Genomic DNA, 22,230 nt, shown 5'->3' with positions numbered 1-22,230 from the left:
GCTAAAAAAATGCAGATCATATCAAAACAGAAGGGGAAGTGCCAGGAAGAATGCAGTGTATGAGCCCATACTTATTTTAAGTTACAAATGGTGACCCTATGATTTTTTTCTTAAAAAAAAAAACCACCATAAAAATTGTGTTTTTTTTCTTCTTATAAAAGAAATACATGTCCAATATGGGAAAATTAGAAATTCCACTTAGGCCAAAGGAAAAAAATTTAGATTATAACTATCCAGTGTAACTATTGTTACTATCATTTTAATATCTTTATGTACATAGTTTTACCAAATGCTGTAATATTACACATATTGTTTTATAACTTTGTAACTTTCCACTTATTATATCATGACTGTTATTCCACTTAATTACTTTTTAAAAAATGTCATTAAATATCACATAATATTAGGGGATGTATTTGTACCATAATATATTAATAATCCATTATTTAACAATTGGAATGTTTCCAATTTGTTGTGATTAAAAGTAATGTTATCAAAATCCACTGGCCACCCATAATTATTTCCTTAGAATATGCGTATAAACACCTCTGAGATCTCTGATACAGCTTGGTCAGATTTTGGAGGTTTCTATTTTGAATTCTTTTCTAATGATAAGCCTCAAGGTAGAGAGTCCCGGGTTAGTTCCAATTTGAGTCCTTTATGAATTAGTAAATATAGAATATTGTAGAATGAGCCCATACTACTTGGTAGGTCTGGCCTCAGGCTAGGCATAAAAGGGAAAGTTCTGGCAGAATGAGGGTCTAGATAGCTGTTTCAACTTGTGACTTTCATACATGTGATTAATAGCTGGTTTTAGTCTTGTTTTCTTCCCAGCTGCTCCAAGTCACTATTTCATTTATTATAATTGACTCAGACATACCTCTTGATTCCCCTCCTTTTACCCCTTTGTTTGAAATTGAATTATTTGGGTTATATGGTACCTACCAGGGACTTTCAATACTGAACCCAAAGTTAATAGGCAACAACTTAAATTGTTTTGTATCTCAATATAAAATTTATTTATAGAAGCAGAGTGACAAGTGCTAATGCTTTGCTAGTAATATAAAAACATAACAAAACAATAAATGTCTAAGAAAAGGCAGTTTTGCACATGTGGTAGTACTTCGACATGGCCTAAGGTAACTTCAAAGGGTTAATATTTCATGCTTTTAGAAGGCTACATTCTAAAATTGTGTAGAGGTACATATTTTAGTTGAATGTTAAAAAACAAACTCCTCTTAATTACACACACACACACACACATACATACAAGTTCTCATATGCTGATTAATAAAGGGAGCTTATATTTAGAGAGATGGCAGCCTACATGGTTCATTTTGAGGGAATGCTACATAAATTTTCCCATCTGTAGATACTGACTGCAAAAGGTGTTTGAATGCCCTAAGGTTCACAGTTAGAGATCTATTATTCTGTACAGCAAGGATCTCTCTCTCTCTCTCTCTTTTATTTTCTTCTTTTTTTCTTTTTGTTTTTTGGCTTTTTGTTTTTTTGCTGTGCCGAAAACTAGTGGATATAGTATATAAATGGATTGAGGAAAGGATAGCCTCTTGTCAAAAACTTCCCAGCCTTTATAACCCAAACTATATATAAGAAAATAATATTTTTTTTCTTAATAAGAAAAATCCAAATTCTCCGTCATCACTCCAGGAGATTCTGATTCAGTAATTCATGACAGGGATCTGGAATCATAATGTTGAGATGCTCTTCAAAGATTTCTAGTCAACCAAGTTTGGCGGCCATTGCCTGAAGCCATTTTCAACAATCAATTTAGCGGAAATTAAGTGGGATTAAATGAAAGTAACAAAAACACATATATCTCAAAGTAATTTTATGGGGAAGGGTCATTGAAAAACATCATGTTCATTTTAGCCTTTATCCTTGTTTATGTTTAAAACATTTGTTTTTAAGATTTTATTTATTTATTTGACAGAGAGAGACACAGCGAGAGAGGGAACACAAGCAGGGGGAGTGGGAGAGGGAGAAGTAGGCTTTCTGCGGAGCAGGAAGCCCCAGGCGGGGCTTGATCCCAGGACCCTGGGATTATGACCTGAGCTGAAGGCAGACACTTAATGACTGAGCCACCCAGGCGCCCCATGTTTAAAACATTTTTAAAATTAATTTCTAACATTTTATAACATTCTCATGATCAATAATGTTTTCATGATCACCAGGCTTTAGAGCTCAGGATGATCATAATAACGATCTTGCCTCTTGCCTTCATTTTTCCAGAGAGACAGAGTAAGTGACTTGGTCAGCATTATATTCTAGAAAGTCACAGATTTGGAACTATGGTATGATTTCCTGATTCCAACCAACCAATGTTCTTTACACTACATCACAACTTCTCACTACAATACCCTCTTTTGAGGTATCCAGACTCATTTTGTTGATTATCTGACATGTATTTAAAATTGTGCATATAATTAAAAGACAATGCCTTATCTCTTATTCAATATGTTATTTTTATATTTTTTAGTGGAAATGATTTTAATAAAATACTAAAGTTTTAGGCCTAGATTGGCAGTGAATCTGAGCAAACATCATTTGCTCTGCAATTTAATTAAAATGTGAAGGAGAAAGAACTTGTTTAAATGTCTTGACATTTGATGTTTTGCTATTATGGAAATTATGACAAATTTCTATAATGGAAATTCTGCAAATTGTGTGCTAAACCTTGGATTTTCTCATAAGAACACTCAGCTTTCTGATATGCACATTATATTCAAACTACTGAGGTAAACACTGGCAATCAGTTCTTCTAAAGCAGTACAAACAATGCCATTCTAGCAGCAGACTGACAGTGTCAGAAAATTCATTTTCTGCATTAAGAATATGGACAATGGAAAGAATCTATAAAGTGGTAATTAATATAAATAATTTAAAACCTGAGATATGCAGATTCTCTCTAAATATATCATTTCCAAATATAATGTTCCATCTTGCTTAGATAGGAAGACTAATTTTAACAGCAAGAAAATCTTTTTCAGCTTTATTGATGTACCATTGACAAATAAAAATTGTATATATTTAAGGTGTACCACTTGATGTTTTGATATACATACACCTTGTGAAGTGATCACCATAATCGAGCTAATTAACATATCCATCACCTCACATAGTTACCTTTTTTTTTTTCTTTGTGTGTGTGTGTGTGTTTGTGGTGAGAGCTCTTGAGATTTTTCCTTTTTTTTTTTAAGATTTTATTTATTTATTTGAGAGAGAGAGACTGAGCAGGAGAGAGAAAGAGAGAGAGAATCTGAAGCAGGTTCCACTCTGAGTAAGGAGCCCAATGTGGAGCCCGATCCCACAACTGCAAGAACATGACCTGAGCTGAAACCAAGAGTCAGATGCTTAACTGACTGAGCCACCCAGGCATCCCGAGATCTATCCTCTTAATAAATTTCAATATACAAGTATAGAGGAATATATTTTTAATACAGTGTAACTACAGATGCAGGAATACTTGTCACACTCAGACCACAGAGCAAAGAATCTAGCTATCTAGCATTGAACCAATCAATGGTAAATATTGCCCATGTAGATGGAACACAGATGGTTCATTGGTGATAGGGCTTCTCTAGGAAGCAGAGTCCTCCCTTGAATATCAATCATCTGTTGCAGAGAATTCCTTACCATGTTTTTAATAGTAACCATGAAGATGATTTCTTTCCAGATGTCATGCTGTGTATTTATATGTTCCCCCTTTAGAATGTAACATTCTCTCACATGTTGCAGAGGTAACAGTATTTGTATAACTCCAGTTTAGATCATAGACCTGTAACTATGAATTTAGTTTAGATCATAGACCTATGTAACTATGAACTCAGGCATGAATTTATGAGATTTTGGCCTAATTCTTGAAGATTAAGTCAAATGCATTACAGACAGCAGGCATTAAAATATATGTATCATCCATTTATCCCATAAACAACTACTTATTGTCTTTTATATGCCAGACACTATTTTAAGAGTTGAGGTTACAGGTCTGATTCTGCTTTTTTTTTTTTTTTTAAAGATTTTATTTATTTATTAGAGAGAGAGCACATGTGAGGGGGGAGGGTCAGAGGGAGAAGCAGACCCCCCGCTGAGCAGGGAGCCCAATGCGGGACTCGATCCAGGGACTCCAGGATCATGACCTGAGCCAAAGGCAGTCGCTTAACCAACTGAGCCACCCAGGCGCCCTGATTCTGCTTTTCATTTGTTTATTCATTTGTTTTGTTTTTTAGATTCCACAAATAAGTGAAATCATATGGTATTTGTCTTTCTCTGTCTGGCTTATTTCACTTAGCATACCTTCTAGATCCATCCATATTGTCACAAATGGCAAGATTTCATCCTTTTTATGACTGAGTAATATTCCATAGTGTGTATATATACACATATCTCACATCTCCTTTATCCATTCATCTATCAGTGGATACTTGAGCTGCTTCTATATCTTGGCTATCGTAAATAATGCTGCAATAAGCATAGGGGTGTATATATCTTTTCAAATTAGTGTTTTTATTATTTTTGAGTAAATACCCAGTAGTGGAATTATTGGATCATATTGTATTTCTATTTTTAATTTTTGAGGAATCTCCATATTATTTCTACAGTGGTTGTACCAAGTTACATTCCCACCAAGAGTGCACAAGGCTTGCCAGAGGGGAGGGATGTAGAGGTTGGGCAAAATGGATAAGGGGGGAGTGATGGGAAATATTGTCTTCCAGTTATGAAATGAATAAGACATAGGAATGAATAAAAAGTACAGCATAGGGAATATAGTCAATGGTATTGTAATAGCATTGCATGGTGACAGAAAGTAGCTACACTTGCAGTGATCTGAGTATGTTAACACATGGAGTTGTTGAATCACTATGTTATATGCTTGAAACTAATGTAATATCATGTGTCAATTATACTCAAATAAAAAAACAAAAAATAAATAAAAGAAGAATGCTTGATTTAAAAAAGGAGTTCAAATTATAGTATTGAATAATCAAATACCCTTTGCCCTCATGGAGCTTACATTCTAGTTGGGAGGCACTATAAAATAAGTAAATATAAAACATATAAAGTGGTAATGAATGAATAAAGAGAAATGAGGCAAAACACTTGATAGGAAGAAGGGTCAGGATGGTGGTGAAGTTCTAGTGCATGTAGTAGCCAAAGGAAGTGTCACCCACTAGGTGACATTTAAATAGAAATCAACAGTGTTAAAGAAGAAAGTCAAGCAGATACCTGGAGAGTGCTTTGCCAGAGGGAATAGCAGGAGCAAAGGCTCTGAGATAAGAATGTGCATGGAACAACAAGGAGAACAGTAGTGTTTGTAGTAAAATTAACAAGGGTAAAAAGAGGTAGGAAAAGTTGGTGTATTAGGTTTCAGATCATCTGGAGTCCTTAATACATTGAAAGGATATTGGGTTTTGTTTTTGTTTTTGTTTTTGTTTTTTGTCTGACTGAATATGGGAATGTGATAGAAAAGTGTTGATTGATCAGAGGAGTGATATGACTTAATATTTTCCATGAGACATTATCCTTCTGAGTGAAGAATAAACTATAGGAAGCTAATTGTGGAAGCAGGGAAACTAGTTACAAGTAATTGCAATGATCAAGGAAAAAGTTGATGATTGTGAAACAAATGAGAATTTATCAGAATCTGTAAATAACTTGAAAATGGGGACACCAAGGTATTTTGAAGACCAGATGTGGAATTGTAGAGAAAAAGGGGCATGAAGAATGAGTACAAGATTTTTTCACTGAAAACTTGGAAGAATAAAGTTATCATTTAATGAAATGGAGAAGAGAGACAAGAGGTTTTTTTTGTTGTTGTTGTTTTGGGGTTTTTTTATTGTTGCTGTTTTGGGGTTTTTTTGGAAGATATTGACGATCGAGAGTTCTATTTTGAAATTTTAAGATTGAGGTGTCTATTAGCTATCCAAATAAAAACATTAAGGAGGCAGTTATACATGCATGTTGGGATTTCAAGGGAAGTATTTGCACTTGGAATATAGCCTTTGCATTCTTCAGACTATATACGTGATACTTAGTCATGAGATTGGATGAGATTATCTTGGGAGTGAAGAGAAGGGAACTGAGTATTATTAAACTGGAGCACTGCATTGCTTAGGCATATGAAAGATGCAGGGGAACTAGCAAAAGGGACTGAGAAGGAGTGGCCACTGAGGTAGGAGAAAAACAAGACTCAGTTGGTGTCCCAAGTTTTGAGTGGGCCAAATATTTCATGAAACAAAAACTGACTAGGTGATTCAATTCTGCAGATGAGCTAATAATATGAATATTTATAGCTTTCCAGAAGCTAGAGAATTTTTATGACTTAGAATCTTGGTATTGGAACTGGCTGTCTCTATACATGAAGAAATCTCCTCAAAAATAAAACTATTTCTATAAAATGTTCATGTCTTCCAGAGGAGGCATTACATGGCTGTGTCTTATAATCTTTGTAAATTGGAATGTTTGCAAAGGCCCTGTTGCCCCCTTTTTAAAATGATATGACGTCTTTCCTTCATTATTATGACCGTAATATTATAGAATACTTATTATGTGTGAAATCATTCTTTTAAGTAATTTACATTAAATATTAGCAAGAACCTTATGTATTATAGACAGCAGGGATTCGAGAGAAGGAAGTGAGCCATAACAAGCTGGGAAATTTACTCAAGGTCAACTGAAAATTGTTATATTCAGAATTCAAACCCCAGAAGACTTCCCAATGGTAGCATTCATCCTTAATCACTACACTAAACTGCCCCCCTCTAGATGCAGTCTCACCTCATGAATTCAGAATAGTCCAACTATCCACACTGAAAAGAATTTGGATTTCTCTTGATTATATGTTAGATTTTTCACTTGGGTGCTTTTTCTCTAGCCGTTTAAGTTTCCGTCTTTGTGACTGATGCAGTGCTATGGTGAATCTAGAAAGCCTTTCTTTTGCCTTCCAGATTGTCTTTGTTTCTCACTTCAGCTCCCTGTGTTGCAGATGACACACACTTCATGTGCATATCCTTTCCTCTTTTATATCCATCTCAGAAGAGCGGGATGACCGTAAACAACCTTTTGATGCCCATGCATTGGGAAAGTTCCTTGAATTTTTTCAAGAAATTGTCCTTCCGTGTGATATTTGGTATCAGTAGGTCATAATTTTGATGAAACTTCTCAGGGCATGCATAACTGTGGAAGGTTAAATTCACACATTTATAAATGCTTAGAGGACCTTATTGTTTAAAATTTCAAGATCTGAAGTAATGGATTTCTCATGATAGACTGATAGAGATATTATTGACATGTCCAAGACTTTTCTCATCCTAGCAGTAGATGTCTGGTAAGAGGACAGCCACACCTCTTATTCTCCTATGAATGGTACAGGGAATAGGCATTATTGTATGTTTGATCTCATGCAGCAATCTTAAGGCAGATAGCATTTTGGAATTACTTTGCAAAACATATGACATAAATAAACATAAATCGTATGGCTTAATTTGGGAATCCTATAGTTGAAAAACAGAATTCCAAATTTTATTACCTTTATGCAATGCCAAAATTGAATCTGAGAACTTCTTAACAAGTGGATATCTGTAGGGAAAAAAAAAATGGTAATCTATATGTTCTGGAGCATATTTGGTGTTTGAAAGGACCAAAAAATCTATTTTTATCCCTCTGCACAGATTCTAAATCCACTGACAAATAGGCGTAGAAGACAGGCAAACAAACCTTTCTAATTAGTGATTGAAGTGGGGATGTAGAATAGGGTTAGGGATCTGGACTCATGGTTTTGCCAGCACTTCTGTGCACCCACTGACTCTAACTTTCCATTGAGATTTGGAGAGAGTCTTTTCAGATCAAATTTGGAGTTCAAAGAATGAAAAAGAGACAAGAATTTATTAAGAAATGATTTTTTTATATATTACATTTAGCCAATTGAGCAATATGGAACAGACTTCTCTGAGAGGTAGAGTGAGTAAGAGATGGGAAAAAATGAAGAGTGTAGATCTACACAGAAACATGAACTGGGGAAATATGATTCTTCCTGCCACAAAAATTAGTCATTTTAATCTGTCTAGCAAATACACACATGCATAATTTTTTAAGGCTTCCTGAATCGATGAATGTCCATTCCTAATGTTATAACTCTGTGATGGTCTATTTTATGTGTCCATTTTATGTGTACCCAGATATTTGTCTAGATGTTGCTGTGAAGACAGTTTTTAGATGTGAGAATCAGTAGACTTTGAGTAAATCAGCTCATCCTTTATAATGTGGATGGGTTTCATTCAATCAGATAAGGCTTTATGAAAAAAGACTGAGGTCCCTCGAGGAGGAAGAGATTCTACCACCAGACTGGTCTCTTGACTTAAGACTGAAACATCGACTCTTCTCTGTTCTTCAGTCTGCTGGCCTGCCCTGCAAGTTTTTGCCTTTGAAGTCCCCACAATTTCTTGAGTCAAAACCTTAAGATAAATCTATCTGTTATATCTGTCTCTGTCCGTCCATCCATCAACCTATCCATCCATTCCATCCATCTTATGGCTTCTGTTTCTCTGGAGAACCCTGACTGAAACAGGTTCATAAGAATTGTTCCCACCCCAGATTTTACGTAACTTATTATATAAATCTAGAATCTAACTCTATCTTCTCTAGTATACTATAAACTTTTTAAGGCCTGGGAATTTTTTTTTTTTTTAATTTGTAAATCCTTTGTAAAGTTTAGCTGTCTGTGATTATTTGTTTGATGTTTTATTCTTAGAAATTGTATATTGGGGGCGCCTGGGTGGCTCAGTCGTTAAGCGTCTGCCTTTGGCTCAGGTCATGATCCCAGAGTCCTGGGATCAAGTCCCGCATCAGGCTCCCTGATCCATGGGAAGCCTGCTTCCCCCTCTCCCACTCCCCTGCTTATGTTCCTACTCTCGCTGTGTATCGCTCTGTCAAATAAATAAATAAAATCTTTTTTAAAAAAGAAATTGTATATTGACTATTATAGAAGAAATATCTAATAGGAAATGTATTATTAAGTATGGTGCATAAAATTAACATGTGAAGTATTAGGACTCTCAGTTCATAATACTCAGTTCAGCAATACATGGGGATGGATCTGTGCCTAGGTTCCAGAGTCAATTATTGGTAACTGGTAATTTTAGGTAATTGTTTTCAAAAACTCTTCCAGATATAGAATTTTCTGTATATCTGAGGAATGCACATTCCCTGATGGACAGAAAATGCACCACTTTTTCATTATATATGACTTACATTCTTTTTTCCCCATTATGCCCTACATTTTACTACCTTTACTTCCTCCCCACTTTTATTATTTGACCCCAGCATGTATCTGAATTTCATATATCCTTCAGGGTTCAGGCTAAATACAACTTCTGTCATAACGTCTTCCTTAAGTTTCCTCTACTGTTTCCATTTCTCTTTAACTGTACCTTTCCTAAGTTTTATTAATTTCTGATTTTTATTTTATATATAGTATATCCGTAACAGGTAGGATCCATTTTCATCTTTGTAAACCCAGAACAACATAGAAGTAACTTAAACACTGAAAAATATTTGTTAAAAAGTTAAGTGATGAGTGCACATGATGTTATATTCTTTTGGCAATTTACATTTAGAGACATAAAAGTAAGAGCCTAAAAGTTTGGTAACTGAACCCAGAATTCATGTCTACTTTTTAAATATCTCTCAGTGTTTTTCTGGATGAATTCAGGTTTGTCCTGACATATCATCTTTTTCCTTATCTCTTTTTCTATTTGAAAACTAGAATAATACCAAGGTTTTACTTACCATATTGTGATAGTACCAAGAATCAGACTTTTATAATAACTGAGCAAAGTGGAGCAGCTATCTATGAACTTTTACCACTAAAGCTATTTGTGCTGTGGATTAGCTGTGCCTGGACCCTTCCTTTACATGTCCGTAGCCTCAGTATCTAATGTACTGTAAACCATTATTTGGCCCAGCATGCTATTTTGGCCACAGTAATAGCTAGTTTAGGGAGAGATTAATGCCAGGGTGTGAAGACCAGATGAGGATCAAACAAACTTCATGATGAAATTATGCACCTATATTAATTACTTAGGCAGGTCTGCATTTTGTGTGAAGTTTCTTCCATTAGTAGAAAGACAATAATATTGAATTAACTAGTTCTATTAAATGTGAGACATGTGCATAATTGCAAGTCTGACCACGTAGTAAGAAGACTATAGGACACACACTTTCATCAACTATGTTTTGATTTGACTGAGTCAGAAATCAAGATGACTCACTTCTTCACCTTTATTCACTAATGCTGTTTTCTCAGCTAACTTGGAAGAAAACAAAGTGTCATAATGTACATTGGATCTCGAATGTTAAATGCACTGTTCCTTACTGCAAAATGCTTATACTAGAAGCTATTGGACTTGTCCTGAGTGAATGGACATTCCTTTTCATGTTTCTTTTGCTTCTTTCTTATGCAGATAATTATAACCTCTAAATAAGGACACGAAGAACAATAGCACACTTTGATCATTTTCCAGAAGTTATACTAGTACAATGGGTAAATGAAATTGGATTTTTCGATTACATAAAAATAGCACAGACTTTAATGACCTTCTTATCTCAGTGAAACACTTATTAAGGATTAGCAATTTAAAAGAGCTTGGAGGTATTAGCATCTGCAAAGGGTTTAAGAAAGTTGGATTATCAAGACACATGCTCTATATCTTTCTCTTCTTGGTCCTAGACTGAGGGAATAATTATGGGTAGAAAAATTTTCCCATTTCCCCCAAGACTCTCTGCTCGGAGTTTACTCTTTAGAAATCATAACTCTTTCAATGGAGATTAGCACTTTATCAACAGGTATTCTAAAAAAGATCCCATCAGTTGCTAAGCAGGATTCATAGCTGCTTGCTAAATCCCACCCCTACACATGTTAGTTCCCTCCCAAGTGCAGCCGTTAATGCCCTATGAGTTAGAAACACTGCAGCCAAGTATACCTATCAGGTAGCATGATGTTCCCTTTACCAACCAATGTTGGATCTTTGCCAACCTATAATCCTAGCAGGTAAGCCTCATCCTTTATCTTAAGCAGTTTCTACTGTTGGATTCCATACAAAAGTACAAAGTAATTCTGCCACATAATGTTATTAAATACTCTTTTTAGGATCCACCATAGAATGAGTATAAGGCTTCCTTCTATTTGCATTTACTGTTAAAACCAGAAGCCATGGCATTAACACAGGTTACACTTGTAGACCCTGAATGGCTAAGTTGAAGTGGTTGTTTAGATAAGTCATAATTTATTCCAAAGAAAAGATATCTGGCCTGAGAAGCAGGCGGTCAGAATAAGAGTTAAAGGTAACTGTTGTAAAGATGTCCAAGTATTTTCCACACGATTCAGGGAGAAAGTACACGAGTGACATCTTATATGAAGGCTCATTGGCCCCCTAAATGCATGTTCAATCCATTAATGTTACTAAATAATATGATTAAGCATCTACAGAATAAATATACTTCATTATTATGTATTATGAGATATGTTTTGCATTATGACTCCGCTTGAGTTATGGAATGGACATCAGCAAGCTGGTGGCTATGGAATGTATAGGGCTTACCTGGTTGCAAAAGCACCTTCAACCTCTGCCACAGCACAACTTGATTCGGTGCCATTCCATATCAAGTTGGAAAAAATGAAATTTTCGTCATCTCTCTCTCTAAATCATTCTGGCAACCTCATGGCAATCAAGACTATGTCAGGAGGGGATTATGGTGCAAGTGTTTTTGTGCTTAAGGACTTTATGTCTTTACATCCGTGCAAAACAATGACACACAATAGAGGCTAAGTATATGGATAGATTACTGAATGATCACATGTTACATTATAATATGGACAAATTATTCATAGTAGGGGTGCCTGGGTGGCCCAGTCATTAAGCGTCTGCCTTCGGCTCAGGTCATGATACCGGGGTCCTGGGATCGAGCCCTGCAACGGTCTCCCTGCTCAGTGGGAGGCCTGCTTCTCCCTCTCCCTCTGCCTTCCACTCCCCTTGCTTGTGCTCTCTCTCTTTCTGTCTCTCTGTCAAATAAATAAATAAATGAAATCTTTAAAAAATATATTTTATAAAAAAATTATTCATAGTAGATTATCTATATTGCTTAACCTCTTTATAAAGCACATCTCATACTCAAATGCATAATGTCTAGGGCTTTGTTGGATTTTAAATAATTACTAATATGTATGTGCTTTTCCCAAATTGCAACACTGTTCATCCAAAATAGATAAGATGATGGTGTTTAAGGATACAAACTTGTAATAAGTAAATAAGCCATAGAGATCTAATGCACAGTATAATGAATATAGACAGTAATGTACCATAATTATGTAATGTAATAAATATTGCTACAATGGCAATCCGATTACAGTATATAAATGTATCCAAGTAACTTTATGTATGCTGTATGCTGTACACCTGAAAATTACATAATGTTACATGTCAAATTTATTCAATAAATAAATAAAAAGAAAAAAACAAAATACATAAAAGAAGGTTTTCCTTTCTAGTCTATATTCTTTCTCTATTCTATTTCCTCACATTCTAGTCACGTAAATTACAATTATAAATATTCTGCCTGGAAATTAGGATTTGATGCAACTTTCCTATTAACAAGTTTGACTCCAGTCAAATCTTCATTCATTTGTCACACTCTCAATTAAACTTCCAATTCTTATACTAAATATGTCCACCCAGGTAAATTGGCCAATTGCTGGCATTATATCAGGAGAGATCAACCAATCTCCCTCACCACCAGTAACTCATATAATACCTCATATTTTTCAATTTACTCTTTTATTTCTCTCTTAATATCAAAGTTATACACACACATGCATATAATCACTTTTCTCAATAGCGTTGATAATTACTGCATTCTTATTCATTAATTTTATCAAATCAATTTTAATGCTTATAATATGGCAGGCATTTTGTCAGGATGCAAAGGTAGATAATACCTAATCACTCCCTCGAAGGTTCTCTCGTAACCATGCAATTTCCTGTTTACAGTCACTTGCTGATAATGGGCATAGCCTGTGCTCTAATCCTGGCCCCATCAGGCTCCACTAGGACCACCAATATATGTGGTTATTGTGGATGTGGATTTGGGATTCAGCCTGGTGTGACTCAGTCTCCTTATTATCTGCTTATTTACCTCTGTGATGTGGGGAGAATTATTTTACTTCTGTATTGCTCAATAAATGTGATTTAAAAATAAAAATTATAGCAGTACTTATTTCACAGGTTTGCAGTGAGGCTTTAATGACAGGATATGTACTAAACTCAACATAGTGCTTGGCATGTTATACCCACTTAATAGGGGTGTGTGCATTGTGTGATTGTTTTGAAACTTTTGAAAACAATGGATCTACATAATTGTAATTAATTTGTTTTGGACAAAAGACAATATAAGATCTTTTAGATAATTTAGTGAGTATTTGCATCTTGATTTTGTACTTATTTGTGGTTTTTTTTAACTTCAGCTCCATGTAAATATCACAAAAATTAATATAATTGTTAACATTAAGATAATTTGCTTTTATATTAACATTAAGATAATTTGCTTTTATATTTTATGTAATAATATAAAATATTTTATATTTTATATATAGCCCACATATTATAAAATCTTGAGTAAGATTTATAAAACAATTATAAAGCCACGATGGGAAGCAGTTATTACTAGAAATTTTGGATTTTATTTTATATGACTCAGGTAAACAATTAAAGAGGAAGTTTAAGATAATGACATAGAAAGAACTGAGTTTAAGAGCTATTTACTTATGGAAACTTTATAATGTAAAAATTTAAACATCTGAAGAAAACATCTAAAATAGTGACTTTACTATTATAGGTTGTTACCCTTCTTTTTATCTTTCAGGAATACACAATAGATATAATTTTTGCCCAAACCTGGTTTGACAGTCGTTTAAAATTCAACAGTACCATGAAAGTGCTTATGCTTAACAGTAATATGGTAGGGAAAATTTGGATTCCTGACACGTTCTTCAGAAACTCAAGAAAATCTGATGCACATTGGATAACAACTCCTAATCGTCTGCTTCGAATTTGGAATGATGGACGAGTTCTATATACTCTAAGGTAATACTATTTAAAAAAATGTAGTTGTTCTAATTCATTTTCCATACTAATACTTGATCAACTTGCAAATTTTCCTTTTTCAGTTTTACAAAGAAAGAAATATGGAGTTCCTTTCATACACTAAAATTTAAAGTGGTGGAATATGGGCACCTGGGTGGCTCAGTTGGTTAAGCGACTGCCTTCGGCTCAGATCATGATCCTGGAGTCCCGGGATCGAGTCCTGCATCTCCCTGCTCGGCGGGGAGTCTGCTTCTCCCTCTGACCCTCCCCCTTCTCATGTGCTCTCTCTCATTCTCTCTCTCTCTCAAATAAATAAATAAAATCTTTAAAAAAAAATAAAAAATAAAAAAAATAAAGTGGTGGAATATTTTGGAAACTTTCTTTTTTTAAGCTCAGAGTAACTGGTATATGAAAGGGACTAAAAGCAAAGAAAAAAAACCTCTTGATATCCCCCCCTCCTGAAACATAAGAAGGTGTGGTGTGACCATTATGTGTTTTAACCCATAATACAAATGGTTGACTGAGATTTTCTCTAGGAGTCAATCCTGCTATAAAATTCAATAATGTAGTAAAACATTCTTAAGAAAGGATTAAATGAAGATTCAAGTTTAATTCATTGTCTTGAACATATCTTAACATATCTTACCAAGAATCATCCCAATCTTATTAAGAATCATCCTTAATGGAAAGAAGTTCATGAAAATTTAAGAGAAAACAATCACCATGCTTAACCATGTATACTCTGTTAATTGTGTGTGTGTGTTTGTTGTGATCCTGAAGTATAAATTTTTAACTGTAAACAGAAATTATACTGAAATATATACAATGGCAGCTTAGTTGGCTGGAGAGGAAAATGTTAGAATTTTCTTACTCACTTGTGAATGCTATAATATCACCACTTAAAACTTTGAGACATTACAATTATTATTTTCTAATATATCACAGTCTGTTAATATAGGCCAAAATCATTCTTGAAAATTAGACAAAGGATTTTTAATGCTTGAAATTATTTCTTATATTTAATATTTATTTTTTCATTTAAATAGACTGACAATCAATGCAGAATGTTATCTTCAGCTTCATAACTTTCCTATGGATGAACATTCTTGCCCACTGGAATTTTCAAGCTGTAAGTGACAAAATATGTTATAATTTCATAGAATTTTAGCCTCAGACTCTGTTTATTTAAATGTGTAAAATAAAATGAGATAAAATATAACATATAATTTTCAGAAGTGTGGATTATGTTCGTCTCTCAGATAAAATAGTTACAAATGACGTATTTTTCTTGCTTTTAAATTAAAAAGTGACAATAAATGCATAGTAAATGTATATATTTAATTATACCCTTGCTTACAAATTTTGGTTTTATCCAGTGTCTTTTTCCTATTTTGATTAAATAAAGTAGTCCTGAAGATAGGTTTGTGTTCAAGTGTTTTAACACTGCCATGAATAAAATATTGTTTCAAATTTTATTCATCTCCTGAGGCAAGATTTAATTTTATTATATTGAATTTTAAAATATGTTTCAAAGATTGGTTTGGTGAATAATATTTACTACATGAATAGCAAATCTTTGAGAAGACTTTAATGAACTGGAAAAAACAAGGTAGAAATAAGGTTATTTTATTCAAAAGAAAGATTGAAACACAGAGAAATGACTAGAGCTAAATAATTTTAATATAAAAAGTATTTTGTTCTGAGAAAATAATTGTCTTTGTATATGAATATCAATTTTATTTCATATGTATTAATGTTTACATATATTTTTATAAAAATGTTTTTCTAGATAATATATAATTGAACAAGTCTTAAAAACATATAAAATGAGTTTAAAAAATGTTATTACTTATATACACAAATTGTCTGCTATTTTCCTTCTATTGAAACTTGACTTTTTTATATATCACATTCTAAAGTTTATTCACTGTAGATTTTATGTATTCACAAGTATTATCCTGCTTCTTCACTTACAAAATTCCCAAATATCTCTTGTTGTTTTTATTAATGATTTTCTTGACTTTTTAAAAAGATTTTTGTCTCATTAAAATGTTCTTTTAAATTTATAATCTATCTCACTGCTTTAATTTTCTAACATCAACTTCTCAATGAATAAAACAGCCAAATCATAACAAAGACTTGATTAATCCAAGCACTCAAGGAATAGTTGGAATGCAACTATTTGAAAATCTAGCAATTATTGTACTTGCCTCCTAGACACCATGACTAAATTCTTGGTGTGATACCTCTTTGGCTTTGATTGTCATTGCTAGAAATTAATAATCTGTCCCTGTGAATGCAATTGGTTATCACTGACATAAATATAATAATCATAGCTAACTTTTCAGGTATTCTACATGGATCCAGCAGAGAATTAAGGTTTCTATACCTAATTTCACAACAAACATATTCAAAAATTTCAATACATCCCTATTTAAAAAGTCAATATCATGAAATTTAGAATAGTTAAGTAACAAGCTCACTACTTTTATTAGTGCACACACTCATATACTATGACTATATTCTATTGCATTGATAATGATAATTAAAAAAATACAAATTATGGAAAAGTAGAAAGATTAGAGCCTGATAGAACAAGAAAGAAGACATGAAAAAAGAAAAGAGAGAACAGATTTTTAACAGGTTAGTGGAGAGATGAGCTATTTCATTGAATGGCTGATGAGCATATCCTGGTACAAAGTGATACAATGTTTTGAAAATTTTTAAAGTTGATAGTGAATTCTGTTCCTATAATGTAGTAGACCAATTCTTCTGTTGAAAACAATTTAAAATTTTATATTATTAAAAATCTTCTCAAAAACATGTAAGTGAAATCACCAGGAAGGAATTGAAGCATAAAAAATTAAGCCAGAAACGTTTATAGTGACTTTTGACCCAAGGACATTTGCCAAACAAGGTAAATTTGAGCTTTGACTTTGACAGCTTTGTGGATTAGGGTTCTAATAGAACATAATTCCTACATACAGCTGGGTTACAAAGGCTGGATGCTTAAGGTAACATGAAGAAGCAACACATACATGTGTATGTATGTACAAACATACTAAAGTCTAAAAGAAAAGTTGCCTCTGCAATCAGCATACTAGGGTGAAGTAATTCCTTGAGAGGATATAATTAAAAACCCACCTTCACATGAATTTGTAGCCCAAATTTCCTTCACTTGATTACTCCAAAAAGTCCCTGTGGATTTTTCTGACATTTGGCAGAAAAAAAAATTTTTTTTTGAAAGAATACACCTCCATGCCAAGCAACTTCCAAGATGAAAAAGACATTTTCAACACAAATTACTAACAAAGATCTAGTATTCAGGCTATATAACTAATTCAGACCAAAAATAGAGAGAAAGAGAGAGAGAAAACCCAATAAAGGAATAGGTGATTCAACAAGCAATTCTCCAAAGAAGAAACCTAAGAATCTAATAAACATATGAAAAAATGACTAAGTTTCATTCATAATCAGGAAAATGTGAAATAAAATTAGCTTACAGACCAGTAAAAATAGACTGTCCACATCAAGTTAAATGAGAATATGGATCCAAGTATACTTTCATACTCTGGCTGGTGAGAGAATTTATTGATATACTCTTTATGAAAAGAAGATTGGCACTGTTTCATAAAGTAGAAATTATATGCAATCTATGACCCCAGCTATTCCATACCTATATATATCCCAGAGAAATTTGCATATATGTATTTTGTGAGGCATGTATAGTAATGTTACTAGTAGCAATGTTATTATTGACCAAAAGGAAACATTATAGATGTTTACGACAGTAAAATAGATAAATTTCAGTACATCTTTATGATGGAACAAATTTACTAAAGCTACATACATTAGCATGGATGACTATTACAAATATCATATGAAAAGAAGTAAAATATAAAGTAATGCATTGAGTATGGCAACAATCAAGTAGAATTCAAAAAGAACCTAAAATAAGCTATCATATCAGAAATGCATATCAGAAAATCTATAACCAAAACACAAGGGAAGGATTATCACAGAAATCAAGTTAGTGGTTACCTCTATTTACAAGAGGGACTACTATATTGGGGTGGACACATGAGTTTCCCGAGACACTGGCATGATTCTATTTTTTTATTTAAGTAGAGTTACACGGATTATCATTATTTAATCATTATATGATTTTTAAACTATACACATATATTTTATGTCATGTTTTCTATATTTGACATACCTATAATACAAACATGAATTTCAAAGAACTTGCCTTGGAATGATGTTGGTATTGAAACAGTAACAGACTTAAATCTTGCTAATCTGTATATTTTTATTTCAATTTTTATCTAGATGGGTACCCTAAAAATGAAATTGAGTATAAGTGGAAAAAACCTTCTGTAGAAGTGGCTGATCCTAAATACTGGAGATTATATCAGTTTGCATTTGTAGGGTTACGGAACTCAACTGAAATTTCTCACACCATCTCTGGTAAGAAGGAAACACCAATCACTGAATGATTCTAGCATCAAATGACTATGTATTTAAATCATAGGTTGGAATCTATACTTTTACATATTTTAATAGCAAAAATAAAACTGTTTTTTTCTTCCAGGGGATTATATTATCATGACAATTTTTTTTGACCTGAGCAGACGAATGGGCTATTTCACTATTCAAACCTACATTCCATGTATCCTGACAGTTGTTCTTTCCTGGGTGTCTTTTTGGATCAATAAAGATGCAGTACCTGCAAGAACATCACTTGGTATGATATGAATATTATGCTATAGTATCATGAGACTGTTAAAATATTTTAATGTGAAGGAAGTTTATAGTTGAATATATTAGAATATTCCTCTACATTACAATCAAGCAAAAATTTACAAGTACTCTAGTGCTTTATAAAATGTTGAAATGAATATATGACAAACAAGTAGGAAATAGAATCACAAAGAATTTAAAATTTCAGAATTTAAAAAATTTTTCCTGCTAATGGAGTTCAAAGGAAACATAAATACTCAGCAGGAATTAATAAACAAAAACCACACATAATCTCAATTTGGTCTATATTTTTAATCACTCTTCATCAAGATTTTACTTTTTTTTTTAGCTGAACCACTGATAGCCAGCATTTATTAACCGATGTGTGTTCAGAAGGCTTTGAAATCCCCTGCTCTTACAATGGTGCTAATCAACAGTGAACTTTTCTAAAGGGCAAGTCACTGAAAGGGACAAGAAACTTCTGGGCTTCTGTAATCTATAAAATGTGTAATTAGTCTATGAATATTTTGAGAGATGCCTGTACAATAACACTGATTAAAAGGGTAATTTGTAATTCATACATGAAAAAATAGACTTTTGGTTTCTTTCTTTAGCAATCAATTGCAATAATCAAAATCATATAAAAATGTGTCTAATTACTATACGTTTGTTTAAAAGAAAATAGCATCCATTTATGTATTGATATACAAAGACAACTTATTGATCAATTTCATTCCCAAGATCAGTGCAAGACATGAATCACACTACTGATAATTGTGTCTTAAAAAATATAAAGTTGGGACAGTCTGTTTTCAACAATAAGGAGGTTTTCATTGGTTTCTATGATAGCTGGTGAATAACTCCATTTAATAAATACAGTAAAATGAAAATCACATAAAAGTGGCAAGATAAAGCCTGAGGCACCCAGCTCTAAACTTGGAAAATACAGTCCCCTTGGGAGTCCAAAGAGAAATGTACATATAGCCAATGAATAAAATGTACTTAATACCTGCGTTTTGTTTCCTATTTAAACTATTATTATTATTTCAAATTATTTTATGTTTAGAACATACTTTAGAGTAAATAAATTATTTCAGATTCTTTGTATGCTACCATACAAAAAGTATGACTTAAATATTACATTTTTGTTTTTAAACATTATTCTCATATTTTTCCCAAAGAAAATTTGAATGGATTATTACTTTTTTTTCTTTTTTTAATGTTTATAGCATGTTTATTCACAATAGCCCCAAACAAGAAATAACCAAATGTCTGTCAATGGGTGAATGAATAAGTAAATTGTAAATTATGGCCAATGGAATACGCCTCTGTAATAAAAAGGAGCATACTACTGATACACAACACGGAGCTACAATATGGATGAATCTCAAAAATAGGATGCTGAGTCAAATAAGCAAGACACAAAAGCATACATTCTATAATAAGCTCATTTATAGGAAGTTCTTTTTAAAAATATTTTATTTATTTATTTGATAGGGAGAGACAGCGAGAGAGGGAACACAAGCAGGGGGAGTGGGAGAGGGAGAAGCAGGCTTCCTGCTGAGCAGGGAGCCCAATGCGGGACTGGATCCCAGGACCCTGGGATCATGACCTGAGTTGAGGGCAGACGTTTAATGACTGAGCCACCCAGGAGCCCCCATTTATATGAAGTTCTAAAACAGCAAAACTAACCTATGGTGTTAGAAATCAGATCAGCAGTTGTCTTTTTTTAAAAAATATTATTATGTTATGTTAATCACCATACATTACATCGTTAGTTTTTTATGTAGTGTTCCATGATTCATTGTTTGCGTATAACACCCAGTGCTCCGTTCAATACGTGCCCTCTTTAATACCCATCACCAGGCTAACACATCCCCCCACCCCCCTGCCTCTAGAACCCTCAGTTTGTTTCTCAGAGTCCATAGTCTCCCATGGTTCGTCTCCCCCTCCGATTTTCCCCCCTTCATTTTTCCCTTCTTACTATCCTCTTTTCTTTTTTTTTAACATATAATGTATTGTTTGTTTCAGAGGTACAGGTATATGATTCAACAGTCTTACACAATTCACAGCGCTCACCATAGCACATATCCTCCCCAATGTCTATCACTCAGCCGCCCCATCCCTCCCACCTCCCACCACTCCAGCAACCTTTAGTTTGGTTCCTGAGATTAAGAATTCCTCATATTCGTGAGATCATATAGATACATGTCTTTCTCTGATTGACTTATTTAGCTTAGGATAATACCCTCTAGTTCTATTCACGTGGTTGCAAATGGCAAGATTTTGATGGCTGCATAATATTCCATTGTATATATACCACATCTTCTTTATCCATTCATCTGTTGATGGACATCTTGGCTCTTTCCATAGTTTGGCTATTGTGGACATTGCTGCTATAAACATTGAGGTGCACGTACCCCTTTGGATCCCTATATTTGTATCTTTGGGGTAAATACCCAGTAGTGCAATTGCTGGATCATATGGTAGCTCTGTTTTCAACTTTTTGAGGAACCTCCATACTGTTTTCCAGAGTGGCTGCACCAGCTTGCATTCCCACCAACAGTGTAGGAGGGTTCCCGTTTCTCCACATCCCTGCCAACATCTGTCGTTTCCTGACTTGTTAATTTTAGCCATTTTGATTGGTGTGAGGTGATATCTCATTGAGGTTTTGATTTGGATTTCCCTGATGCCGAGCGATGTTGAGCACTTTTTCATGTGTCTGTTGGCCATTTGGATGTCTTCTTTGGAAAAATGTCTGTTCATGTCTTCTGCCCAATTCTTGATTGGATCATTTGTTCTTTGGGTGTTGAGTTTGATGAGTTCTTTATAGATTTTGGATACTAGCCCTTTATCTGATATGTCATTTGCAAATATCTTCTCCCATTCTGTCGGTTGTCTTTTGGTTTTGTTGACTATTCCCTTTGCTGTGCAAAAGCTTTTTATCTTGATGAAGTCCCAGTAGTTCATTTTTGTCCTTGCTTCTTCCATGATATTTGTATGAAGCCAAAAAAAATGCCATAGTGTCATCAAAGGGAATAGCCAATTGTGGAAATGTGTTGTTATATGAATTCATATTTTTTAATATTAGCATTTTGACTATAAAGATAAGCCATAGCCAGATCTAACTTGAGGAATATCTCTTATAATTGTGAGCCGTATGTATTTGGAGCTCAAGATTTTTTTTAAAACAAGTATAGGCACATACATACATATATATATATATGTCATTGAAGTACAATTTCCTGAGCTTATTTATTCCACATTGTGTTTTAGCAAACATTTACCAAATGCTTTTTTATGAAACAGGCAGTGTTCTAAGTGCTTCAGTGTTAAC

General features: G+C 33.6%; 1 protein-coding gene across 2 annotated transcripts in view; it reads left to right on the top strand.

The window, feature by feature from the left end:
* Nucleotides 1-22,230, top strand: part of GABRG1 (gamma-aminobutyric acid type A receptor subunit gamma1) — a 75,078-nt gene that overhangs the window by 37,600 nt on the left and 15,248 nt on the right. The window contains exons 4-7 of one of the 2 annotated variants that reach the window (XM_045879466.1): nt 13,933-14,153; nt 15,200-15,282; nt 18,483-18,620; nt 18,745-18,897. In XM_045879466.1, the coding sequence (XP_045735422.1) occupies nt 13,933-14,153; nt 15,200-15,282; nt 18,483-18,620; nt 18,745-18,897 (595 nt within the window). Of the gene's footprint in view, nt 1-13,932; nt 14,154-15,199; nt 15,283-18,482; nt 18,621-18,744; nt 18,898-22,230 lie in introns of those variants that run through there. The other variant, XM_064582373.1, reaches the window with a different exon arrangement.

The sequence above is a fragment of the Mirounga angustirostris genome, unplaced genomic scaffold, assembly GCF_029215605.1.
Source record: "Mirounga angustirostris isolate CCGP_5_RB_7025 unplaced genomic scaffold, mMirAng1.0.hap1 SCAF_2, whole genome shotgun sequence".
NCBI lineage: Eukaryota > Metazoa > Chordata > Mammalia > Carnivora > Phocidae > Mirounga > Mirounga angustirostris.
Note: the sequence above shows the minus strand (reverse complement) of the source record. Positions and strands in the feature narration are given on the sequence as shown.